Below are 22,295 nucleotides of genomic sequence, written 5' to 3'. Positions count from 1 at the left end.
GGAGAGAAAGAGTAAGAAGAACAAGCCGGTCCAGAACAAGCTTGTTAGAACCTTTGGCACGACCCAGACGGTTCAGACTATCTGCAGAGCAGAGGCTCATCGGCCCTGAAAGGGGAAGGTTACAGTTTCGTCCTGGGTATCTGTGAATGAACCGATCAGTTGTACATGTGACTCATGGATGTGTGGACTTTTATTTATAGCTTCTGATGTAAGGAGACACTCTGACTGATCCTGAGTCAGTCGGCAGCAGAACAGAGGAGAGCTGACCACAGCGCCGCTCTGACCCCATGTTCACCAGTCATTTGACCAATATATGTAGGTATTAATATGTAAATAACGTACGTACGTTTTTATAGGACATGGCATGCTTGGTTTGTGTTGAATATGCATCAACAGGCACTGGGGCTGTATGTTGACTGACTAAAGGTTTGAGGGGAATTTGTTTAGTGGACCATGAAGAGTTAAATGTAACTGCAGACATCAATACTGATAAGAGACACAATTTGATGCATTATCCGTTTTCCATCATTTTTTCATCAACTGTTGAAGGGAGAAGTTCCACCGCACACCTCACTACCGTCTCACTGTCTATTACCGTCACCATCCTCACATCTCTACTAGTGTCTACAGTTTCTACCCAATTATACAACATTTACATTCATCAGAACCAGAACCAGTCGGGTTATCTGCTCTGATTATAACCAAAACAAATCATTGACTCAGGTTGGACTCAGCATTCAGACATCAATTATAAATATATAAGAGGCCAGTTATGTTTAGAAATGGGATTATTCTGTTCTGTCGGCCCAATGGGAATGACTCATACTGTTGATCCACAGAAGAAGCTCATTGTGGAGCATTGCTTGGAGCCCCCAGGCCAGCAGGGGGCACTTGGTAGTTCTGTGAGAAGTAGAAGTCTCTTCTGGTCTCTGAATAACCTAAAAGAATTAAAATCCCTTATTTAGGACTGGAGACCGCCCCAAAAGCAGGAAGTGAACTATAGCACAGCTCAGGGCATTCTGGGTAAATCCAACCAAAGCTAACAAACCAAAGCTAATGTGCTAGCCTAGCGCTAGCATCATAAATGGCTCCTGGTCTTTAGCCTAAAGAGAAATCCTCCAACCGCTAAAATCCTCCATCTTGTTTCCATCTGGTGAAGAAGGAAGTTGCTCTCAGTGTCTTCAGAGGTTTCTGTGTCGTTTCCTTCAGTGGTTCTTGGTGCAGCGCCCCCACAGGCCAGGAGGGGAACAGGCTGGTTTGACTCAGAGCAGCTAGAGGTGGAGCAGATGATGGAGTTCTGGGTCCAGTAGCACCAGTTTGATCGGACCTGAGTCTTCAGCTGTTCATGGGGGGAAATATGTCTGAAACATTTAGGCGTCCATGTTGCTGAGGAGGTGGAGCTCCGTGTCTGGATGTCCTGGTTCTGTGAGGAGGAACCAGAACCTCTGATGATGAGGATGATGTTGGTGGTGATGAAGCTCAGCCTGTCGGTATTTAGCCCACTGACTGATCCAGATTAGGCAGTTTAGCTCTCTAACTGCAGCTCTGCAGATTAGGGTGCTAACTGCAGCCGCGGTTCTGCTTCTGGTTGGAGATGTGACTCCAACACGTGGCGGTCATGTTAGGTGAAGCTTCACCAGAACCTTAATGGATCTGTTTATTTTACCGGTACCGGGTTGACCTTTTACCCTCAGCAATAACCTCAAGTGATGACTTCCATCAGATTTGATTTAATGTCATTGTACAAATCAAATCAAATGTTATTTGTATAGCACATTTCAGCAGCAGGACATTTAATAAAACTTCCTTTCACACACAATACTTTAAACACTTTTTATCAGAATTTAACTGCCTGTTTTATTCTGCCGTCCTTCTAACACGAGATTCAGGGAATCAGTAAACTGTACAACCAAACTGTTCTTACGGCATCTCAAAACGTATAAGATTGGTGTTATCTGACGTCTGGTGGGCAGGACGATGATGGCGATCTTAAAGATAAGAATATTGGGAGCTGGAGGTTTCAGGAGCTGCTCTTCATTCAGCCTGTTGAAGGTGGATCCAGCGTTGGTGCCGAGGAGGAGACGGTTCTGGAGTGGAGGTCCATGAGTCTCTACTGCAGAACTTCCCTCCTCATTAACGTCGTTAATGTACAAAACACCGACGATTCTCTCCGAGTCCGACCATAATCCATGTAGATCCTGGTGGTCCGACATCACGGCTGGAGGAAACGAGTCCGGTGGAACCACTGACCACGTCAACATGGCATCAACGACCCATCTCTATAAAAACCAATCGATAATTACGGTCAACTTGTCCAGGTGTTACAGTTGAAAGCCGTTGTCTTTGTGCGCCGCCATGGAAATTGACAAATGAATAATTAATGGTCAACTAAGAAAAGAAAATAATTCAAGCAAATTTTCAGAAAATCCTTCTGTCCATATGCACAACTTTTCCGGTTGCCAAGACAACTGAAAGCCGTCTGCTTTATCAGAGAGAAGCTGATGAAACAGTCCCACTGTCTGGTTCTGGTTCTGGCTCGGTTCGGTTCTAATAAGGTACGGCCAGGTGTAGCAGTGAAGGAGGTCTGAGGTATGGAGGGGCAGGCGGGTGGACAGGGTTCTGGAGGCGAACCAGTGGGAGGAATTTGAGTTTTACTTGGAGTTGAAGGAGGGAAGGAATTCGGTTTGGCTGAGAGAGAGAGATGGGAAACGGAGTACCGAGGGTCCTGGGTCAGAGCCCTGCGGAACCCCGAGGTGACGGGATCACGAATGATTTCAACTGAACAAAGTGAGCGGGCCTAAATGGAACCGGTCGCCCTGCTGCAGGTTCAATTCCCGCTCTGCCTGCCCTCATCGTTTCCTCTCCTGCTGCTGTGGAACCCATGATCCCGGTTGTTCAAAGGTTCTGCACAACTTGGACAGAACCAGAACCGGGCTGAAAATGAGTCCAAGAGCAGATGGTCCGGACCAGAATCTTTCGGCCTCAATGGACCACAACATTTTCCAGACGAATCAAACCAGTTTGATTCGCAGCTCCTCAGTGTGGCTGGTGTTTCTGACTGTCCCTGAATGCATCGTGTGTCTCCGCAGGCGTCTTCTTGATCCCGTACCTGCTGATCGTTTTCGTGGGAGGGATCCCGATTTTCTTCCTGGAGATCGCCCTCGGTCAGTTCATGAAGGCCGGCAGCATCAACGTGTGGAACATCGCCCCGCTGTTCAAAGGTGGGTCCGGTTCACCAGAACTTCTCCTGATTTGCTGCTCAACGTGTTTAAACTTGTTCACTTGGACTTCAGACTGGTTGATGCGACGGACCGTCTGGGTCTGGTTCAGATTCTGAATGTCAGAACCAGTCCAGAACCAGTCCAGAACCAGTCCAGAACCAGTACAGAACCAGTCCAGAACCAGTACAGAACCAGTACAGAACCAGCCCAGAACCAGCCCAGAACCAGCCCAGAACCAGTCCAGAACCAGTCCAGAACTGAATCTGTTGGAAGGAAACAATATTGCAGAATATTCGTAGTTGTGTTTTATTATTAGCTATGATAATAAAACACATTAATCTGGTTAATTAAATCTTTGAATTTAATGATTTCATCCAGACTTTATTTACTTTCTGTCAGAAAAGTTTTGAATTCAGTGAAATTAAAAATAGTTGAATCTACAGAACAACTTTTTAATCAACATTTAAATAGTCCAATTTAACCGACAGTAAATTTGGTCCTGGTGAGAAAAATGTCAGTTTAACTCGTTTGGCATCGTTTTCACTCCGTTGCTGAAAGTGAATCAACTTTGAGGGAGAAAATGAAATAAAAAATACAGATTCTTACTGATTGTTCATATAAACATTCATGGTTTCATCCACTTATTATTTACCTGCCCATGTTAGAAGAGTCCACAGATTAATAAGAGGAAACTATTCAGCTTGACTGCATAAACCGAACATGGAGCTAGTTTATTATATAGAGGAATTTATTCTGGGTTTAAAACATGAGCAGCAAAAACTTAACAGAATTAAAAATGTAAATTTTTGTTAGAGGAAAGTTTTTGTCCCTTTTCAACCTTTAACTGGGATAAAACTCCTGGAGAACAAAGATCGCTTTTCAAGAATGTTCAGATTGTTGCAAAACACAATAACATCACAATCAGATTCAGTCTGAGGAAAATCTGAGGACACGTTGGTCTGATAACCTGGAAGAATCCGCTTCGTCGGCAGTTTGGAGGTTCATGAGTCGCTCAGACCTTCAGCCCTCAGAACCATAAATCCTGTTTCATGGCGCTGCTTCCTGTTACTAACCCTCACGCAGGAACGGCGCTGATAACAGTTTACTGCATCTGAGGGAGCTGACTGAGCAGCTCCTTGTGGAGAGGAAAACTGTGTCCATGTCTGTCCATGTGGTGGACTGAGGGACATGTCCTGGTGTCCTCCACCTGTCGCCCAATAATTGTTGCCCCCCCAAAGATGGCTGCCGGATCGGAACAATGACCTAAAATAGAAAACATGTTCACACTACATAAAATAATGCATTTTTAAATCAAACTATAATTTTTTTTGCTTTTTTTCTCTTGAAAATATACAAAACCTGGAATTTTAATTTAAGTCTAAGTAAGGTGAACTTATGTCTTTGTTTCCTAAAATAATAATTAAAATAGATTAAGACAAAAAGTTAAACATTAACAAAAGTATAAAAATGGGAAAAAAATTAAAAGTTTTTGGTAGATTCAAATTTTGATTTTGAGATTTTAATAAAACTGACAAGTTTTCAATGGAAGTAATTTTTCCTTCTTTTGTCCAGAAGGAAAAACGTAAAAGAAAAGAAGTAAATCTGGGAGATAATTTATTTCTTACTGAAGAGACATGAAAACCCACTGAAGCTTCCAGGAAGTGACATAAATGTTCATAACTCAGATGTTAAGCTGGAGAGGAGCTGCCTGTTTATTACTGTAACCATGACAACCAGGTATTTACTAGTGTGCAAAGTTAATATGTGAAGTTTTGTTTCCTCTGATGAGGTCAAACATTAAACTAGTCTCCAATAAAAAGTTTATAATATTTAGCTGCAGATTTCAGCCTCCGTTGTTCCATCAGTCATAACGAGAAAAATCCAGTAACTCCCCTCCAGTTGATCCATGTTTCCAGGTCAGAGGGCATGTCGGAGCAGGAATGTTTGGAATGTTCCCTGTTTGAAGCTGCAGGTTCTGGTCTGTGCAGGTCTGGGCTACTCCTCCATGGTCATCGTGTTTTTCTGCAACACTTACTACATCATGGTTCTGGCCTGGGGCTTCTACTACCTGATCAAGTCCTTTAGCTCCGCCCTCCCCTGGTCCACCTGTGACAACGAATGGAACACGCCCAACTGCCTGGAGACCTTCCACCACCTGCACTGCAGCAACGCCAGCCTGGCCAACGCCACGGTGGGCGGAGCCAACCTGACCTGCGCCGACCTGGCCGACGCTCGCTCGCCCATCATCGAGTTCTGGGAGTGAGTACCGGTTCCGGGCCCGGTCGGGTCGGGGTCGTCTTGCTGACCCGGTCTGTGCCTTCGCAGGAACAAAGTGCTGAACATCTCGTCCGGACTGGACCAACCGGGTCGGATCAACTGGGAGCTGATGCTGTGTCTGATGGCCGTTTGGGTTCTGGTTTACTTCTGCGTCTGGAAAGGAGTCAAGTCCACCGGCAAGGTACCAGTCCGATTCAGGGACCAGTGTGTTATGGACCAGTGGGACCACTGTGTTATGGACCAGTGTGTTATGGATCAGTGGGACCAGTGTGTTATGGACCAGTGGGACCAGTGTGTTATGGACCAGTGGGACCAGTGTGTTATGGACCAGTGTGTTATGGACCAGTGTGTTATGGACCAGTGTGACCAGTGTGTTATGGACCAGTGTGACATGGACCAGTGTGTTCAGTGTGTTATGGACCAGTGGGACCAGTGTGTTATGGACCAGTGTGACATGGACCAGTGTGTTCAGTGTGTTATGGACCAGTGGGACCAGTGTGTTATGGGCCAGTGTGTTATGGATCAGTGGGACCAGTGTGTTATGGACCAGTGGGACCAGTGTGTTATGGACCAGTGGGACCAGTGTGTTATGGACCAGTGGGACCAGTGTGTTATGGACCAGTGGGACCAGTGTGTTATGGACCAGTGTGTTATGGACCAGTGTGTTATGGACCAGTGTGACCAGTGTGTTATGGACCAGTGTGTTATGGACCAGTGGGACCAGTGTGTTATGGACCAGTGTGACATGGACCAGTGTGTTCAGTGTGTTATGGACCAGTGGGACCAGTGTGTTATGGGCCAGTGTGTTATGGATCAGTGGGACCAGTGTGTTATGGACCAGTGGGACCAGTGTGTTATGGACCAGTGGGACCAGTGTGTTATGGACCAGTGGGACCAGTGTGTTATGGACCAGTGTGACATGGACCAGTGTGTTCAGTGTGTTATGGGCCAGTGTGTTATGGACCAGTGGGACCAGTGTGTTATGGGCCAGTGTGTTATGGATCAGTGGGACCAGTGTGTTATGGACCAGTGGGACCAGTGTGTTATGGACCAGTGGGACCAGTGTGTTATGGGCCAGTGTGTTATGGACCAGTGGGACCAGTGTGTTATGGACCAGTGGGACCAGTGTGTTATGGACCAGTGGGACCAGTGTGTTATGGGCCAGTGTGTTATGGACCAGTGGGACCAGTGTGTTATGGACCAGTGGGACCAGTGTGTTATGGACCAGTGGGACCAGTGTGTTATGGACCAGTGGGACCAGTGTGTGGTCAGATGGGTCCTCCTGCAGGTGTTTATGATGTGATAAACATAAAACATTTAAATATTGAATGTGCTTCAGTTGAGACGTCGGTCGGCACAGACCTGCTCCGATTATCAGCTTTACTTTTTATTTTTATGAATATTCAGTTGCAGGAAGTTTTCAGATTTTAGTCCAACATGTAAACATGAAACATGTGAGTCGGAGTCAGAGGGGAAATGCTGCACCGCCCCTTTAAATACTCAGCTGACACCTCTGATTCACCCTGGATGTGTCACCAGGCTGCAGTCACATGACCGGTTCAGGGTTGCTATGACGACCTTGGGGGGAGGCATTGAGGCCCTGTGAGGTGGCGGGACGCGATTGGCCGGCTGAGAGGAGGGCAGCTTGTCTGCAGCGGGATGATTGAGAGGCGGCATGTTGAGCTGCGATGCTGCAAACACAGAAACATCCAGATGCTGAGGAGAGGAGAGGAGAGGAGAGGAGAGGAGGAGGGGAGGAGAGGAGAGGAGAGGAGAGGAGAGGAGAGGAGAGGAGAGGAGAGGAGAGGAGGGGAGGGGAGGGGAGGGAGGGGAGGAGGGGAGGGGAGGGGAGGAGAGGAGAGGAGAGGAGAGGAGAGGAGAGGAGAGGAGAGGAGAGGAGAGGAGAGGAGAGGAGAGGAGAGGAGAGGAGAGGAGAGCTGAGCTGAGCTGAGCTGAGCTGCCGGGTTCAGAACCGGCACCAGAAGAACCTCCAGAAAGTTCTAGTCCAGAAGCAGAAAGTTAGAAAGCAGAAGGTCAGATGGTGGATCCAGGCTCCACCTCCACCGCTTGCTCTCCAGAAATATAGAGATCCACTCAGAGAGATCCACTCAGAGAGATCCACTCTGAGAGATCCACTCTGAGAGATCCACTCAGAGAGATCCACTCCCAGAGATCCGCTCCCAGAGATCCACTCTGAGAGATCCACTCAGAGAGATCCACTCTGAGAGATCCACTCTGAGAGATCCACTCCCAGAGATCCGCTAACAAACCTCAGCAACAGTTTTTTAAAACCACGATCTGGACATCAGTGCAGGATCGTGAGCATTACAACCTTCTGGCTTCATTCTGGATGGCAGTTGATTGGTTTCCATCCAAATCCCACATCATGATGCTGCCTCATCCATGTTTGTGAAGTAGTCTCTCGTTCTCATCAATGTTCAACTCGTCTGACATCAAACGTTTCTCTTGGACGTTTCTGTTACTTTGACATCAAAGATGTTTTGCTAAATCTTGTTTCAAGGAGTTTATTAAATATTATTTTCATCAGAAAACGATGAGGCAGGAATGGAGGGTCATTGGTTCCTTTGTGACCTTCTCCAGCCCTGCGGTTCTGGTTTTCAGAGGAATTTGTCCCTTTTTATGGTCTGTGTTCATCTGATGATGTGGTCAGATCCACTTTACTCACACGACTCAGTCCAACACAAACAGCTGCTGCTGTTCATCAGCAGGAGGCTGAAAGAAGAGCCAGCAGAGAGAATCTTCCAATCTCACTCCCCTAATGTCTCAAATATTCAACATTAACACATTTTCTTCAAAATGTAAACATATTCATCAAGAAATAAATAAATCAACCAAGTGAAAAGTAACATTAAATCAGTGAAACAAGGGAATGTATCGCAGCAGCTCTACGGACTTGATGGTAAAACCAGTAAGAAAGACGATGCTGCTGGTCTGGATGGGTCAGAACCGTCTTGGTTGGAGCGGCTGGTGACGGACACTGATGTTGAAGACGATCCAGCATCGACTATCTGGTCTGACGAGCAGCGCCACCGAAACGCCCTTCAGTCTGGGTCAGTGTGGTACTGGGCAGATTCAGGTCCATCACCTAGTGCGCATTGGAACCGGCGTCCAGGATGGAACCCTAACGACCCAGGATGGAACCCTAACGACCCAGGATGGAACCCTAACGACCCAGGATGGAACCCTAACGACCCAGGATGGAACCCTAACGACCCAGGATGGAACCCTAACGACCCAGGATGGAACCCTAACAACCCAGGATGCACCCTGAAGATCTGCTGGATCAATTTCTCTGGATAGAAATCTCAAGCTGCCTAAGCCTCCCGTGTCTCGGGTTCACAGAGGTTAACAGCGGACTGTTGTACCTCCACTCCTGGGGTCAGAGGTCAAACCATTCACCAGCTCATGTTTGGGCATGAGGAAACTTCAACAACTCAAAAGATATTTGACATTGTCCTCAGCTTAATATGTAAATTTGAACCAACTTGGACAAATGTGAACTTGTAGAGCGTAGCGCTACGCCAACCATCCATCCAACCATGGATGGATGGATGGATGGATGGATGGATGATGAGCCAGTTCAGACTCATCAACATTGCTTCATATTTCAGGAAAACAATATGCTCTGGAAAAACAAGTCAGTGACTGAGCAACAAGTCCAACCTGTCCTCTGCCCACGCTACCGATGTGGACATGGGAGACAAAGTTGATTCTGTTTCTGTTGAACCATTTCTGTTTGTTACTGTGGAAAATCACTGAGGGACCAGATTGATTCTTTAGTTCCTGTAGGTAGGCGTCCTAAAGCTGAACCTTCCTAATGACACTGTAAAATGTTGTTGTATGAACGTCTTTAACAAAAACGTTTGTATGAGAGGTTTTTATAGTAACGTTTGTAACGTCTGATGGAATATTTCTGGAACGTTTTACTTGATTGGTTGAGCAGCAGAACCGATCCAAACAGTTTGTTTCTAGTTTCCTGCAGGATCAAACCCTAACTCCGGTTCTGCTGGTTCCGTTTCAGATCGTTTACTTCACAGCAACCTTTCCCTACGTGGTTCTCATCATCCTGCTGGTGCGAGGCGTCACGCTGCCTGGAGCTTACAACGGCATCATGTACTACATCAAACCGGACTGGTCCAAACTGGAGGAGGCTCAGGTGGGTCCAGCCTGTGGGCGGCTTTGCCTTGAGCACTGCCTGTGAAGAACAACACATCTGCTTTCCGTTTACCTCATATTTTCCTCTTCAGTCGTTAGAGAAAAGTTTTGGATTTTGGAAAATCAGATTTTTACGGAAATGAAAGCCACTCTTATGCTACCAAGTCGTGGGACTGTTGGTTATGAAATGTCCTGCTGAACGGTTCTTCCTGTTAAAGGCGAGTTCTTCCTATCCACTGTCGCTACATGCATGCTCGGTTGAAGGGTTGCTGTAAAGTTAACGACACAACACGAGCGCCCCCTGCTGGAGCAGGGAACGCATGACTCGATGCTCTGCTGGGTTTCCTCAGAAACGTTTCAATACTCCGGAACGAAGGAGCGGTTGGACTCGAATTATGTTTTGTGCCTTGACACGACTGTGGTTGTGAATTGGATTGTGAAATAAAAGACCTCTCACCTGTGACCTTTGACCCCACAGGTGTGGATAGACGCCGGCACGCAGATCTTCTTCTCCTACGCCATCGGACTGGGAGCGCTGACCGCTCTGGGAAGCTACAATCGCTTCAACAACGACTGCTACAAGTACGAGAACCGCAGGACCGGACCTTAGAACCAGACAGAGCCAGATAGAACCGGACATAACCTTATAATGACACAGAACCTCAGAACCAGACAGAACCTTAATGCAGTACCGGGGTCCAGGTCAGCTGGTGTTGATGGAACCGGACCGCAGCGTTGCTCCAGAGGTTCTTATCTTCTTCTTCTGCTCTGCAGGGACGCCTTCGTCCTGGCGCTCATCAACAGCGGCACCAGCTTCTTTTCTGGCTTCGTGGTTTTTTCCATCCTGGGCTTCATGGCGGCTGAGCAGGGAGTCGACGTCTCCCAGGTGGCTGAATCAGGTAAAACCCGCCCAGGCTCCGCTCAGCCTCAACAGCGGGGGCTACTTCCTGGTAGAGGGAGGCTGTCCTTTCTGAAATAGCTACTGGTCTGATTAATGATGGGCCGACTTCGCTAACTGAGCAACCGGCTACAACTGTTCAACTGGTGAACTAGCTAGTGTTAGCTTTGGACGACTAGCGTGCCTCACCCATGGCTTGTACTTTCTTCTTGAACAAAAACTGTATCTAGTAAAATGGTTTAGTGGCTTAGATCTGTAAGACGTAGATGGTTTGACGTGTTTTTTGGCAGTTTGCTGTAATCCAACGTGAGGCCGTTAGCTAACCTCAGAACCACATGAAGCTGAAGTTGGCTTCAGATTGATCCCATTCCACCAAATATTTTGATGTTTAGCATCTTCAATTAGCTGTAATTTAAAAACTTTGATTCTCAAACATGGACTAGATTCTACATTGAAAACAGAATATTTGAAACCTAGAGTTAATTTTTTGTTCATATGTCCATGTTCAATAAAGAACCATATTAGTGCATCCACAAATGAAATAAAGACTTCACAAATCGCAAGCTTTAATGAGTTCAGCATAACTTTAAATATTGTGCTTTTATTCTACGGCGTGTCGATGAGTCCGGCCTGTCGGTGTTTCAGGTCCGGGTCTGGCCTTCATCGCGTATCCAAAGGCGGTCAGTCTGATGCCGGTGGCTCCGCTCTGGGCGGCGCTCTTCTTCTTCATGTTGCTGCTGCTTGGACTCGACAGTCAGGTGACCAAGAACTCCTACAAACTGAAGCTTGATTCATTCTGCAGCGTTTAGTCATTTCGCCATGACGTAAATTAAGTTTTAATCCAGTTTTATTCCATCAATTTGGCAGGAAGTGAAGATAAAACGACCTCTGGTTAAATCTGCCACATGTACTTGATGTAGATTAGGGTCAGATTAAGGTTAGATTAGGGTCAGATTAGGGGCAGATCAGGGTCAGATTAGGGTTAGATTAGATTAGGGTCAGATTAGGGTCAGATTAGGGTCAGATTAGGGTCAGGGTTTTGTATTGTCCATTTTTACTGCAGTGACCTGAACTGGACGCCGCGACCTCATAACTACAGAAAATAAAATAATAAACTGATAATATGGTTGGTCACCTGCTGACCATAATTATCCCAAATAATAATTTCATTTGGGATAATTATTTAATTGTGAAAAGAGGCTAATTGAATTTAATCAGTTTGTTCTTTTCAGGATGTTTTCAGATCGACTAATTTTTTAAAGATAAACTTTACTTTGTATTAAACACACAGAAATATCCCCAAATCTGTAAAAACCTGATAATAAAAAAATGTACATTTAAAGATTTTCTAACGTTTTTGATTAATTATTTCCGTCTCCAGTCCTAAAACGGCAGAAAAAATATTTAATAATTGTCACAGAAACTTTTACCTGTTGAATTAAACGTCCAGGAACGTTTCTCAGCCTTCCTGTTCTGATGCGGTTGGGTCATGGAGAGGAAGGCGGTGCCTTCAGGGAGGCTCAGACCTTCCAGCTCTAACGTTGTTTTGTGTTCCTGCAGTTTGTCGGGGTGGAGGGGTTTGTCACGGGGATTCTGGACCTGTTTCCTGGGAAATATTACCACCGTTACAAACGTGAGATCGCCGTGGCGATCTGCTGTTTGCTGTGCTTCATCATTGACCTCTCCATGGTGACGCAGGTCAGCACACAAACTTTCACCTGCTCAGTTTTAGCTGCAGGAGTCCAAACGCTGAGCAAGGAGACTGTTAATATTTGGACATTTTTCTGCAGGGAGGGATGTACGTCTTCCAGCTGTTTGACTATTACTCAGCCAGCGGCATGACGCTGCTGTGGCAGGCGTTCTGGGAATGTATTGTAGTCGCCTGGGTCTACGGTATGTAACACACACACACACACACACACACACACTGTGGTGTTACATTGCAGGGTGCAGCTGAGTGATCTTTAAATAGGACATGAGATCAGATTTTAACTCCAAGTAAAGGTCAAAGTTCAGAGCCTTCAGTTTAAATTAGGAGATTTTGGGACTTTTTGTCTTTCTGTCAAAAAATCATCTAATAATTCTTATTTTTTCCTGTAAATTAACATTTGATAAATCAGACTGCTACTGAATGTGTATGTGACCTGAAGCCGTGGGTGGGGTCAGAGGTCAGGTGGAGCTCAGGTGGTACTGGCTGGCTACAGACGTTTTGGAGTTGATGGACCGCCGTCCTGACAGAACCAGAGTTCTGGAGCTGAGCTCCTTAAGGAACCGAGAACATTCCTGCTGAGGAGGTTCTGTAGCTTTACAGTGACAGCAGTTGTAATACTCTGTGATGGCAGCTAGGAGGCGCCTGCTGCCAGCCGGGCTGTGTGGTTGTTCCCAGCTGACGGTGTCTCTGCAGGTGCGGACCGGTTCATGGACGACGTGGCCCGTATGATCGGCTACCGGCCGTTCCCCTGGATGAAGTGGTGCTGGTCGTTCATCACGCCGTGCGTCTGCATGGTGAGACCCGCAGCTTCCTGTCCGTCACCAAATACGGCCCCAGTAACACGACTCCTCTGATGCATCAGGGCATCTTCCTGTTCCACCTGGTGAACTACAAGCCGCTGACCTACAACACGGTGTACGTGTACCCGTGGTGGGGCGAGGTGATCGGCTGGTGCCTGGCTCTGTCCTCCATGCTCTGCATCCCCGTCAGCCTCCTCTACAAGTTCTTCAGAGCCAAAGGAACCGTCAGAGAGGTCAGTCAGGATGGAGAAGAACCAAGAAACACCAGAACTCTTCTGCTACAGAAGATAGCATCTCAAACTTGGTGATTTATTAAGTGTACATGAAACAAAAATAAAATGTTCATTTGTTACAGCAAAACCTGCAACCCATCATTTTCAGTAACAGCAGGGGGCGATAGTGTGCAAGTCAGGTCAGCAAGAAGAAGAGAATTTAGGTAAACTGTGTAAATACTGATGCAGCCGGGACAGTAAACTTCACGCCTCCTTAACTACCGACGGAGGAAATATACTATTTATTTCTTTGTATTCAAGATGGGACGGGGGACGGAATGAGACGGAATGGGGGACGGAATGGGACGGGGGACGGAATGAGACGGAATGGGGGACGGAATGGGACGGAATGGGATGGGGGACGGAATGGGACGGGGGACGGAATGAGACGGAATGGGACGGGGGACGGAATGGGACAGGGGACGGAATGGGGGACGGAATGGGGGACGGAATGGGGCGGGTTCCTCGGTCCGGTTCCAGCTGACCTACTGGTTCCGGTTCCTAGTGAACGTCGTCAACGTTTCTCCATGGTTTCCGTTGATCTTCTCACTAGTCTGCCTGACCTCTGACCTTCAGAGACCAGACTCTGACCTTGACCCCCAGTCAGTAGGAAGGACTGCCGTTCTGGAAGGGACGGGTTGGGTTCATTGACCCGGTTATTGCTGATTGGCTGAGAAGCCGCAGGTGCGGCCATGTTGGTGACCATGATTCTCTGTGTTGCAGCGCTGGGCCCACCTGACCAGTCCCGTATGGGGCCCCCACCACCTGGAGTACATGGCCCCTGACATCGGGCCCCTCAGCTCCCTGACGCCCGGTTCTGATGACAACAAGGTCATCATCTTCGAGAGCGTCATGTAGACCGGACCCGCCCGTCCCTCCCAAGACAAGATGGCCGACCTCCACCCTCACCTCCCACCGCTTTCTGCACCGGGCATCATGAATGAGCTGGACTCTGATTGGTCCCCACGGCAACCAAAGCTTTTCCGGGCTCCCCTGGGACTTCTGGTTCTGTTGGGTTCTGGTTCTCCTGATTTAGGATGAAAGGCGGATCGTGACGATCCCAAACCACTCGTCTTCCAGTGAGGGTCACAGGGTCGGTTTAGTCTTGGGTCGGATAGACGGTCAGCACAAACCTGAACCGGACAAACAGCCATGATGGACTCGCTGTCAGCCAGAACCTTCAGAACCTTCAGCCGACAGAGTTTGGATCGTTGCTGTTTGTCAGGACAGACAGAGTTCTAGACAGAAGCACCGGCTGGTTCCCTTCAGGTTCTGTGATCAGATTTCCAGCCGTCTGTTCTCATCTGAGTGCCAAAAGGTTCTGATATCAGAACTGGGCTGCTGCCAGCGACCCGGTTCCTCTGCCTTGTCAACGCTGCGGTCCAGTTGGTTCTGACCATCTTTGTTGGGTTTCGTCCCGCTTCCTCTTTCTCGTCTTGTTAGCAGAAGATTAAAAGGCTTGACTGGTTCTGTCCATGAACCCGTCAGAACTGGTAACCGGGTCGGAAGGAGAGTCGTTTTGATCCGAATGTCGTCCGGAAACCTGAAGAGAGCCGGCGGACTGACGGCGTTGCCGAGCGTTGCCTTATGTTGTCGTCTCACCTTTAGAGTTCAAACGGTTGACCTGTGACCTCCTGTTTGCTGTCGGTGGGCGTGTCTAAGACTCTGTCTCCTAGCAACCAGTTAGCACCCGCCGCTGCTGGGAAACGAGCATCCAAATGTGGGAAAACCAGATCCGTTTGCACATTGTTGTCAAATAATAAAAAAATCCGTTTTTGTTTTTGTAAAATAAACAGAAGTTTATTTTTGGAGGCTTTTATTTTGGTGAAGAAATCTCTATATTGAATCTTTGAGCTATATTTGATGCAGTACTCACTATGATGATGATGATGATGATGATCTTTGGCTGATTGTTCACGTTCGGTCGGCGAACACAATCCACCGCTTCAGTCCTACCTCACTTCTCTTTCAGACTTTCAAAATAAAACACCAGAGTTTTTTTTAGCCGATGTTGGCGGCCTGTGGGAGTCGGAAGAATCAGAACTCAGGGTTCTGATTCGGGTCGTAAATCCCAACAGGAAACCCATATGGTGCTGCGGCGGCTGACGTGAACAAGCAGCAAAGGCCGGTGCTTTTATTGTGGCGGGTTTGCTGCGATGCAGTGATTTCTGAAATCCTTTATTCAAAGTGCTGAAGCGTTTCCATAGCTCTAGCCTCAGGTGTTTTTCCCTCAGACGTCCTGCGGCTCACATCACTTCCTCTGCTTGACTTCGGCTCCGTTTTCAGTTTGACATGAAATGAATCTTCAGTCCTGCTGACCTGAAACCTGAATGTTACGGAAAAAACGTCCCAAACTTTCAGCATCAAACTGAACAGATTTCAGCAACAGGCTGATTTGGGCTCAAAACTTTAGTGAATTAAAATGTTAATTTATCAAACAATTCTAAAAGCTGATCAACTACAACAAGGAGAGTTTGGTTCCCAATCATGTGAACTTGATTTAAATCTGAGATCAGTTTGATCAATTCGTCATATTCTGTCTTTTTCAGGTCAACATGACAGAAAAGAATAAAACGGTGGATTTTATGGCTCATCTGGGAGTTTCCAGATAGAACAAACAAAAACCTGGTTAGTAATTTAGGATCAAAATTTGAGTTTGAACTTTCTTTGCTATCATATAAAAGAGCAAATCATCTGCATAGAAACGTAGAAAACTGATGTTAGAACGAACAATTTAATGTTGCTTCAACCTGCAGAGAATACAGATATACATCATCCAGATTAAACCTGGAGAAATTAACAAAAAATAACTAAACGTAAAGATGCTTCAGCTACTTTTAAACACTGAAGAGAAATGAACAAGTTATGAGTTTCAGATGGATATTAAAATATCTGAGATTTTGGCTCAACGTTCATGACATTAAAACCCAGAAGATCCTTCTTCGCACTAATTGGACTAATCTGCTTTCAACTAATCATTTTATGAAAAACGTTGAATGTTTAAAGCTGAATATGTTGAATTTGTTCCGTCTGTGTGGGTCTGGACTGGAGCCTGGAGGGAAAACGTCTTAAATCTGCCGCCATGTTAAATGTTGTTTCATCTGCCAAAAACCTGCTGACCGAATCTGAGACCCGAAGCGGCGCCATCAATTTTCACTCCACACACTTAACCAGATTCCTCTAAATGTCATATTTGGTTTTTATGGATCTGTGTCAAAATTTAAATGCCTGAAGAGCCAGTCGGACCCAAACCGAGGAACCGGGTCCAATCGGAGCTGAAATTCTGACCCAGGACAGGAATGTGGAAAAAAGCAGCCAGAGATGAACAGAAAACAGATTTAAGTCAAAGATTAACTTCAGATGAGACAAAAAGGAATTTGGTCCAAATTGGTCTGAAATCAAAGGGAGCCAAATGGCTCCAGTCCGGTCACTTCAGTCTGTCCAGTCGCGTTGGTCCGGTCCGGTCCGGTCCGGTCCGGTCGCTCCGGGTTTCATCTCAGATTCTGTCAGTAAACTTCAGTTTGCCAAGTTGAGGGGAGCGTCGGGTTTCCAGAAACTTCCCTGCTGCTCTCTGAGCAGATCAAATTTTTATTTTGGTTTTCTGCCAGAAAGAAATGTTTAAAATGTGACCGAAAAAAAAACGAGTGAAGGTTGGAAAGAGAGGATGTTTGATTTCTTTAGCACAACACAAAAAAGCCCAAAAGTGCGGCGGAATAATCAAAGCTGGCATCACACAGCAGGGGGCGCTCTCCTCCTGATGCTAAACAATCATGTTTGGGCTCGAAACACAAAGTAGGAAAACTTAAATTTTGTTGCATTAAAATTAGATGATGAAAATTATTCATTTGGAAAGTCTGAAAAAAAGAAGCTGGACGATTTGCTGCCACCAAGTGGCCAGAATTAGTCACTGCAGCACATTGTGACAAAATGTTTTGTTGCTGCTTTAAAGCATGAAAACATTATTAATTATAATGAAGAGGGAAACAAGCCCTCGCTCTAACTTCAAAAATCTGAAATTACTATAATGGATTGGAGTTGAAAACCAGAACCAGAACACTGCGGCCCAACAAGCTTCTGCAGGAAACAGACACCATGTCGTCATGTTTCACCAAACCAATATTCATCCCAAGCAAAGATCGGAGGTTTGGAGTTTGACTCCTGCCTGTTTCCAGCCCAAACGTAACTTCCTGTTGTGTCGCCATGACGATCCGTCCTTCGTCACCAGTAGTTCCACTTTTAGCTGTGAATGTAGTGAAACTAGGGCTCCATGGTAACGAGTCACCAGCAAACATTAAGGTAGAAAACATGAACTCAGCCCTGATGATGTCATCTGATGATGTCATCTGATGATGTCATCTGTGTTGTACCAAATGTCAAAACCGAAGCAATAAATCCAACGTGAAGACAAACCGCTGCAGCGTCTTTGTGGTTGTTGGGCTGGGAACTGTGGGAGTTTCTGATGGTTCAATTATTCCACTTTAGACTAGATGACGTCAGACCAATAATCTACGAAGGACCGACCTGCAGGAACCAAAGGAACCAATCAGAGCCAGGAGGTGGGGCTTAACGCTGTCAACCACTTCATGTACTTGCTGCTAATGGCAGAGAAACAACTTCCTGTTATAAAAACTGTTTATCTGCTGTCTATGGTGGTTATGCTAACTAGCCTAGCATTGGCAAGCTGTCTGGTGGTGATGATTGACAGCGCTAAGACCCGCCTCCTGGCTCATTGTGTCTCATTCTGTCACTATGGTGGCAACTTAAGGAATATGTAAAAAAACATAATTTATAATCATTACATACTCCAGCTTTAAGGCGCTTGGATCATTTTGAATAAATAGGAAGCAGGAAATCAAAGAGTTTCCTTCAGTGACTGAAAACCATTCAGAAGAAAATATAGATGGACGACAAAATCAACACAGTATGATAAATAATAAATCAATCCCAAAAACCTCCCAAAGTCCCGGTGTGACGGGATGAGGAGCCAGAAGACTCGCTGAGTTTTCAGGGTTTCAACAGTTCAGCAGAAAGAAAATGTAACGTGATCCTCTGATTGGCTCAGAAATGTAACGTGATCCTCTGATTGGCTCAGAAATGTAACGTGATCCTCTGATTGGCTAAGCAATGTAACGTGATCCTCTGATTGGCTAAGCAATGTAACTGATCCTCTGATTGGCTCAGCAATGTAACTGATCCTCTGATTGGCTAAGCAATGTAACATGATCCTCTGATTGGCTAAGCAATGTAACTGATCCTCTGATTGGCTAAGCAATGTAACGTGATCCTCTGATTGGCTCAGCAATGTAACTGATCCTCTGATTGGCTCAGCAATGTAACTGATCCTGTGCAGTAAGTGACGGCAAAGCGGGGCGTCATCACGACTTTACACAAGTTCATGTGTCTTTATGTTGCTGGGATCAGGCAAAGATGACGTCCGGAGTTGTCTTTGTGAATTAAAAGGGTTTTATTTACCTTAACACAAGAAAACTCAGTCTGTCACACCTGGTGCCTAACGGCTCCAGCAGATGAAAAACAGAACACTGGCTCACAAAACGGCACGTTCCAGGAACACACGTAAAACAGACACATTCAATGACGTATAGGAAATATTAGTACAGACGATCACGGCACAAGACAGACAAGATAAAGTTCTGAAGGAATTAACTTATTATAATAAAACAAATTGGGTGGAGCACCTGTGAACTATAATAAACATGAACAGTAAAATAAATAAATAAATAAATAAACTGATAAATTCAGTGTATCTCACATTTACCTCCGGCAGAGGCTCCACCGAACCCCTGGGGTTCGATGAACCAGGTTAAGAACCACTGATCCAGACTGAATTAACCAGGTTTGACACCTGCTGCTTCTATTACTCAGTTTATTACTCAGACTGGAACCAGTTGATCGAGAGAAATTTGTGGCCGAAGTAGCGACCACTCAGACTGTTGGTGGACAGAGACCAGGACTCTACAACTCACTAACCAGATGGAATCCATCTTGGAGAAGCTGCTGGTTTCGGCTCAGTGGCACAACCAAACTAATTTGGATGATTGGGAACTGAGATGCATCAGAGAGACTTTAGGGAAGATTGAAATTTATAATCTTCCTGACCTCAGACGTTCTGTCTCTGAATTGGCTTCCCCTGTATGGCCTTGGAAGGGCTGCATGTCTCTAATCTCCTGGAAGATATGTAAACACAACGCTCTTCCCTCCTCACCCCTCCTGTTTCCATGGAGCTGAGGGTCCCAAGGACATCATTCCTAGATAACAACACCTGTATCGGACTTTGGGTTAGGCTCAGTAACGAGGTTTCATGGCCCTTTGACCTCACCGCCTTCACTCATGTCTTTGTTTTGTCTGAATGTTGCCATATTGTGTCCTTTCCTCTTCTTTGTTTTATTTTGTTACAAACTGTGGAATACTCACTTTTAACCCACAAAAGGAATTAGTATGAACTTGGAATCCAGAAAAAAAAAATCCAGAACAGAAACATTTAGTTTTTATTACTTAGAAACTGTGGAGTACTCATTACTTAGAAAGTCCAGACAAAACTTACGAACTTATTCTTATTTAGAATCCCAGAACAGGGATGAGAACTTGGAATCCAGAAAAACTACCTTAGCAACTACATTTTCGACTCGTGTTCACCGAACCCAGAACAGGGATTAGACCAGATACTGGTACTGATCTACCAACCCAGAAAGGAGAACCTAGTTCATTTACTTTAGATCGACATTATTAGCTCTTTCTTCTTTTGCTCTTTCCTTTGGTTTGTTATTTTGTTTGTATTTCTTTTTAATTCCTGTAAAGCCCTTTGAGTTGCCTTGTTGCTGAAAATGTGCTGTATAAATAAAATTACCCAGGTGAAAACAACTTGTACTTTATTTCAAACATACTTAAATTTGTGAAAGTACATTTTAGTATACTAAGTATTAAGTGTACTACCTATAAGTTTATCTGAAGTATACTAAAAGTTTACTTGTACCAGTTTTGAAATTAGAACTTTAAACACATTTAAACATCCATCCATCCATTTTCTTGCACCCTTTTTCCCTCAGTGGGGTCGGGAGGGTTGCTGGTGCCCATCTCCAGCCAACGTTCCGGGCGAGAGGCGGGGTCACCCTGGACAGGTCGCCAGTCTGTCACAGGGCAACACAGAGACACACAGGACACACAACCATGCACACACACACTCACACCTAGGGACAATTTGGAGAGGCCAATTAACCTGACAGTCATGTTTTTGGACTGTGGGAGGAAACTGGAGTACCTGGAGAAAACCCACCATGCACAGGGAGAACAGGGAGACTCCATGCAGAAAGACCGGGGCCGGGAATCGAACCCAGAACCTTCTTGCTGCAAGGCAACAGCTCTACCAACTGCGCCACTGTGCAGCCACATTTAAACATAATTGTACCAAAATACACTTTTAATATATTAAATAAAACAAAATATATATTTGCCCAAGTGTAAATATACACTTGCTCAAGTAAATTTAAAATATATGCTCAAAATAGAATTTTTTAAAATTCACTAACACTACTTTAGATGATTATTTTCACCAGTGGTGGGAAGTAACCAAGTACAAGTACTTCGTTACTGTACTTAAGTACAATTTTCGTGTATCTGTACTTTACTTAAGTAGATTTAATAATGGATACTTTCTACTTTTACTCCACTACATTTTACAGTAAGTATCTGTACTTTCTACTTCACTACATTTCTACAAAACTGTCTCGTTACTCGTTACATCCAAGTCTCGTTGCTCTTTTTTCCGTTAAAATGTGAAGTTCAGGGATTTAAGGTGGCGCCGTAAAATCCCAGCAATAACGTGACTTAGTGTCTGTTGTCACCCATCGGCTCCACCTTTACTCGCTGCGGAGCTCCAGACATGCGCAGTGGTTTCCTCTGAGCGGGAGGAGATGTTTGTCTAATGTCAGTAATATAATAGCTGCATAAATCATAGATATGGCGACATGTAAAATCAGCAGCGCTTCGCTTTCACAGACGGTGGGACTTCGTCCAACTTTTAACGTCACTTGGAAGGAAAGCTTAAAGAAAGGTAAGATCTGTGGACGTGATGCTAGCTAAGCTAGCTGTACAGAGACACATGTTGCATCTGCAATGGCTGACATGTCGCAGATATGGGACAACGCTGTGACCAAAGTGCAATATAGTAATATGACATTCATGGACGATCCGATTCTTCTGGACGGATCTTGACCAAGTCCTAAAGGACTGAAGCCTCACTGAGAGCCGTTCTTTGTTCTTGTAATGCTCTGCGTACACTGCAGTAGCTATTTTATTTCATTAAAATATCTTTATATTTAATTGGTGAATAAATAAAACAAGAACGTAGCAACACAGAGCATGCTCATTGCTCTTTGTTTTCGTCACCTGTCATGGTGGCAGACGTTGCAGCAGGAGGGAGGATGAGAACAGTCACGGTGCTCCTCCTGCTTGGTTACTTCTTGCTTATTGGGCCTTGGACAGTGTTCATAGTTGAGCGTTGTTAATTGCTATGTTTAATGCTGCAGACAATTATTATTTCTGACAATGGCAATATGGGCAACTGCACAGGGCGTTATTTTTTTAAGGATGGCAGGAGACCTCTGTGCATTGTGGCACAGAGATGAAAGCAAAACAGAATGAAGAAGAGTTTGAATTGATACTGGTTAAATTTATTTCAGCTCCAAGTATTTAATATCTAGGTGTTTTTATGGGAAAGTGGATCTTTCAGATCAATTTGAGAAGCAGTTTTGATAGGTAAATTTAATGTTATTGTCATGTAGCACGGGGTGCTGGTTCTGATTTGGTCTTGGGTTCAGTGGTCCAGACTAAAACTCTGCTCCGTGGCTCCTTGGTTCCATGTCCTCCTCTGCCAGTTGGATTTCTTTCTAAATAAATGTGTGGCAAAAAAAGTGAAGTTCATGT

General features: G+C 45.4%; 1 protein-coding gene across 2 annotated transcripts in view; it reads left to right on the top strand.

Moving 5' to 3' along the window:
- slc6a8 (solute carrier family 6 member 8) overlaps positions 1-17,764 on the top strand; it is a 22,772-nt gene extending 5,008 nt beyond the window's left edge. The window contains exons 2-13 of one of the 2 annotated variants that reach the window (XM_081609474.1): positions 3,090-3,221; positions 5,210-5,480; positions 5,547-5,679; positions 9,541-9,675; positions 10,153-10,256; positions 10,449-10,573; positions 11,218-11,330; positions 12,133-12,270; positions 12,363-12,465; positions 12,977-13,077; positions 13,146-13,387; positions 14,079-17,764. In XM_081609474.1, the coding sequence (XP_081465600.1) occupies positions 3,090-3,221; positions 5,210-5,480; positions 5,547-5,679; positions 9,541-9,675; positions 10,153-10,256; positions 10,449-10,573; positions 11,218-11,330; positions 12,133-12,270; positions 12,363-12,465; positions 12,977-13,077; positions 13,146-13,387; positions 14,079-14,094 (1,613 nt within the window). In that variant the 3' untranslated portion in view covers positions 14,095-17,764. The remainder of the gene's footprint in view (positions 1-3,089; positions 3,222-5,209; positions 5,481-5,546; positions 5,680-9,540; positions 9,676-10,152; positions 10,257-10,448; positions 10,574-11,217; positions 11,331-12,132; positions 12,271-12,362; positions 12,466-12,976; positions 13,078-13,145; positions 13,388-14,078) is intronic. The other variant, XM_081609473.1, reaches the window with a different exon arrangement.
- The last annotated feature ends 4,531 nt before the right edge of the window (positions 17,765-22,295 follow it).

Source organism: Poecilia reticulata, chromosome 7 (genome assembly GCF_904066995.2).
Source record: "Poecilia reticulata chromosome 7, P_reticulata-male-v2, whole genome shotgun sequence".
In the NCBI taxonomy this organism is placed as follows: domain Eukaryota; kingdom Metazoa; phylum Chordata; class Actinopteri; order Cyprinodontiformes; family Poeciliidae; genus Poecilia; species Poecilia reticulata.
This window is presented reverse-complemented; position numbering and strand designations above follow the sequence as displayed.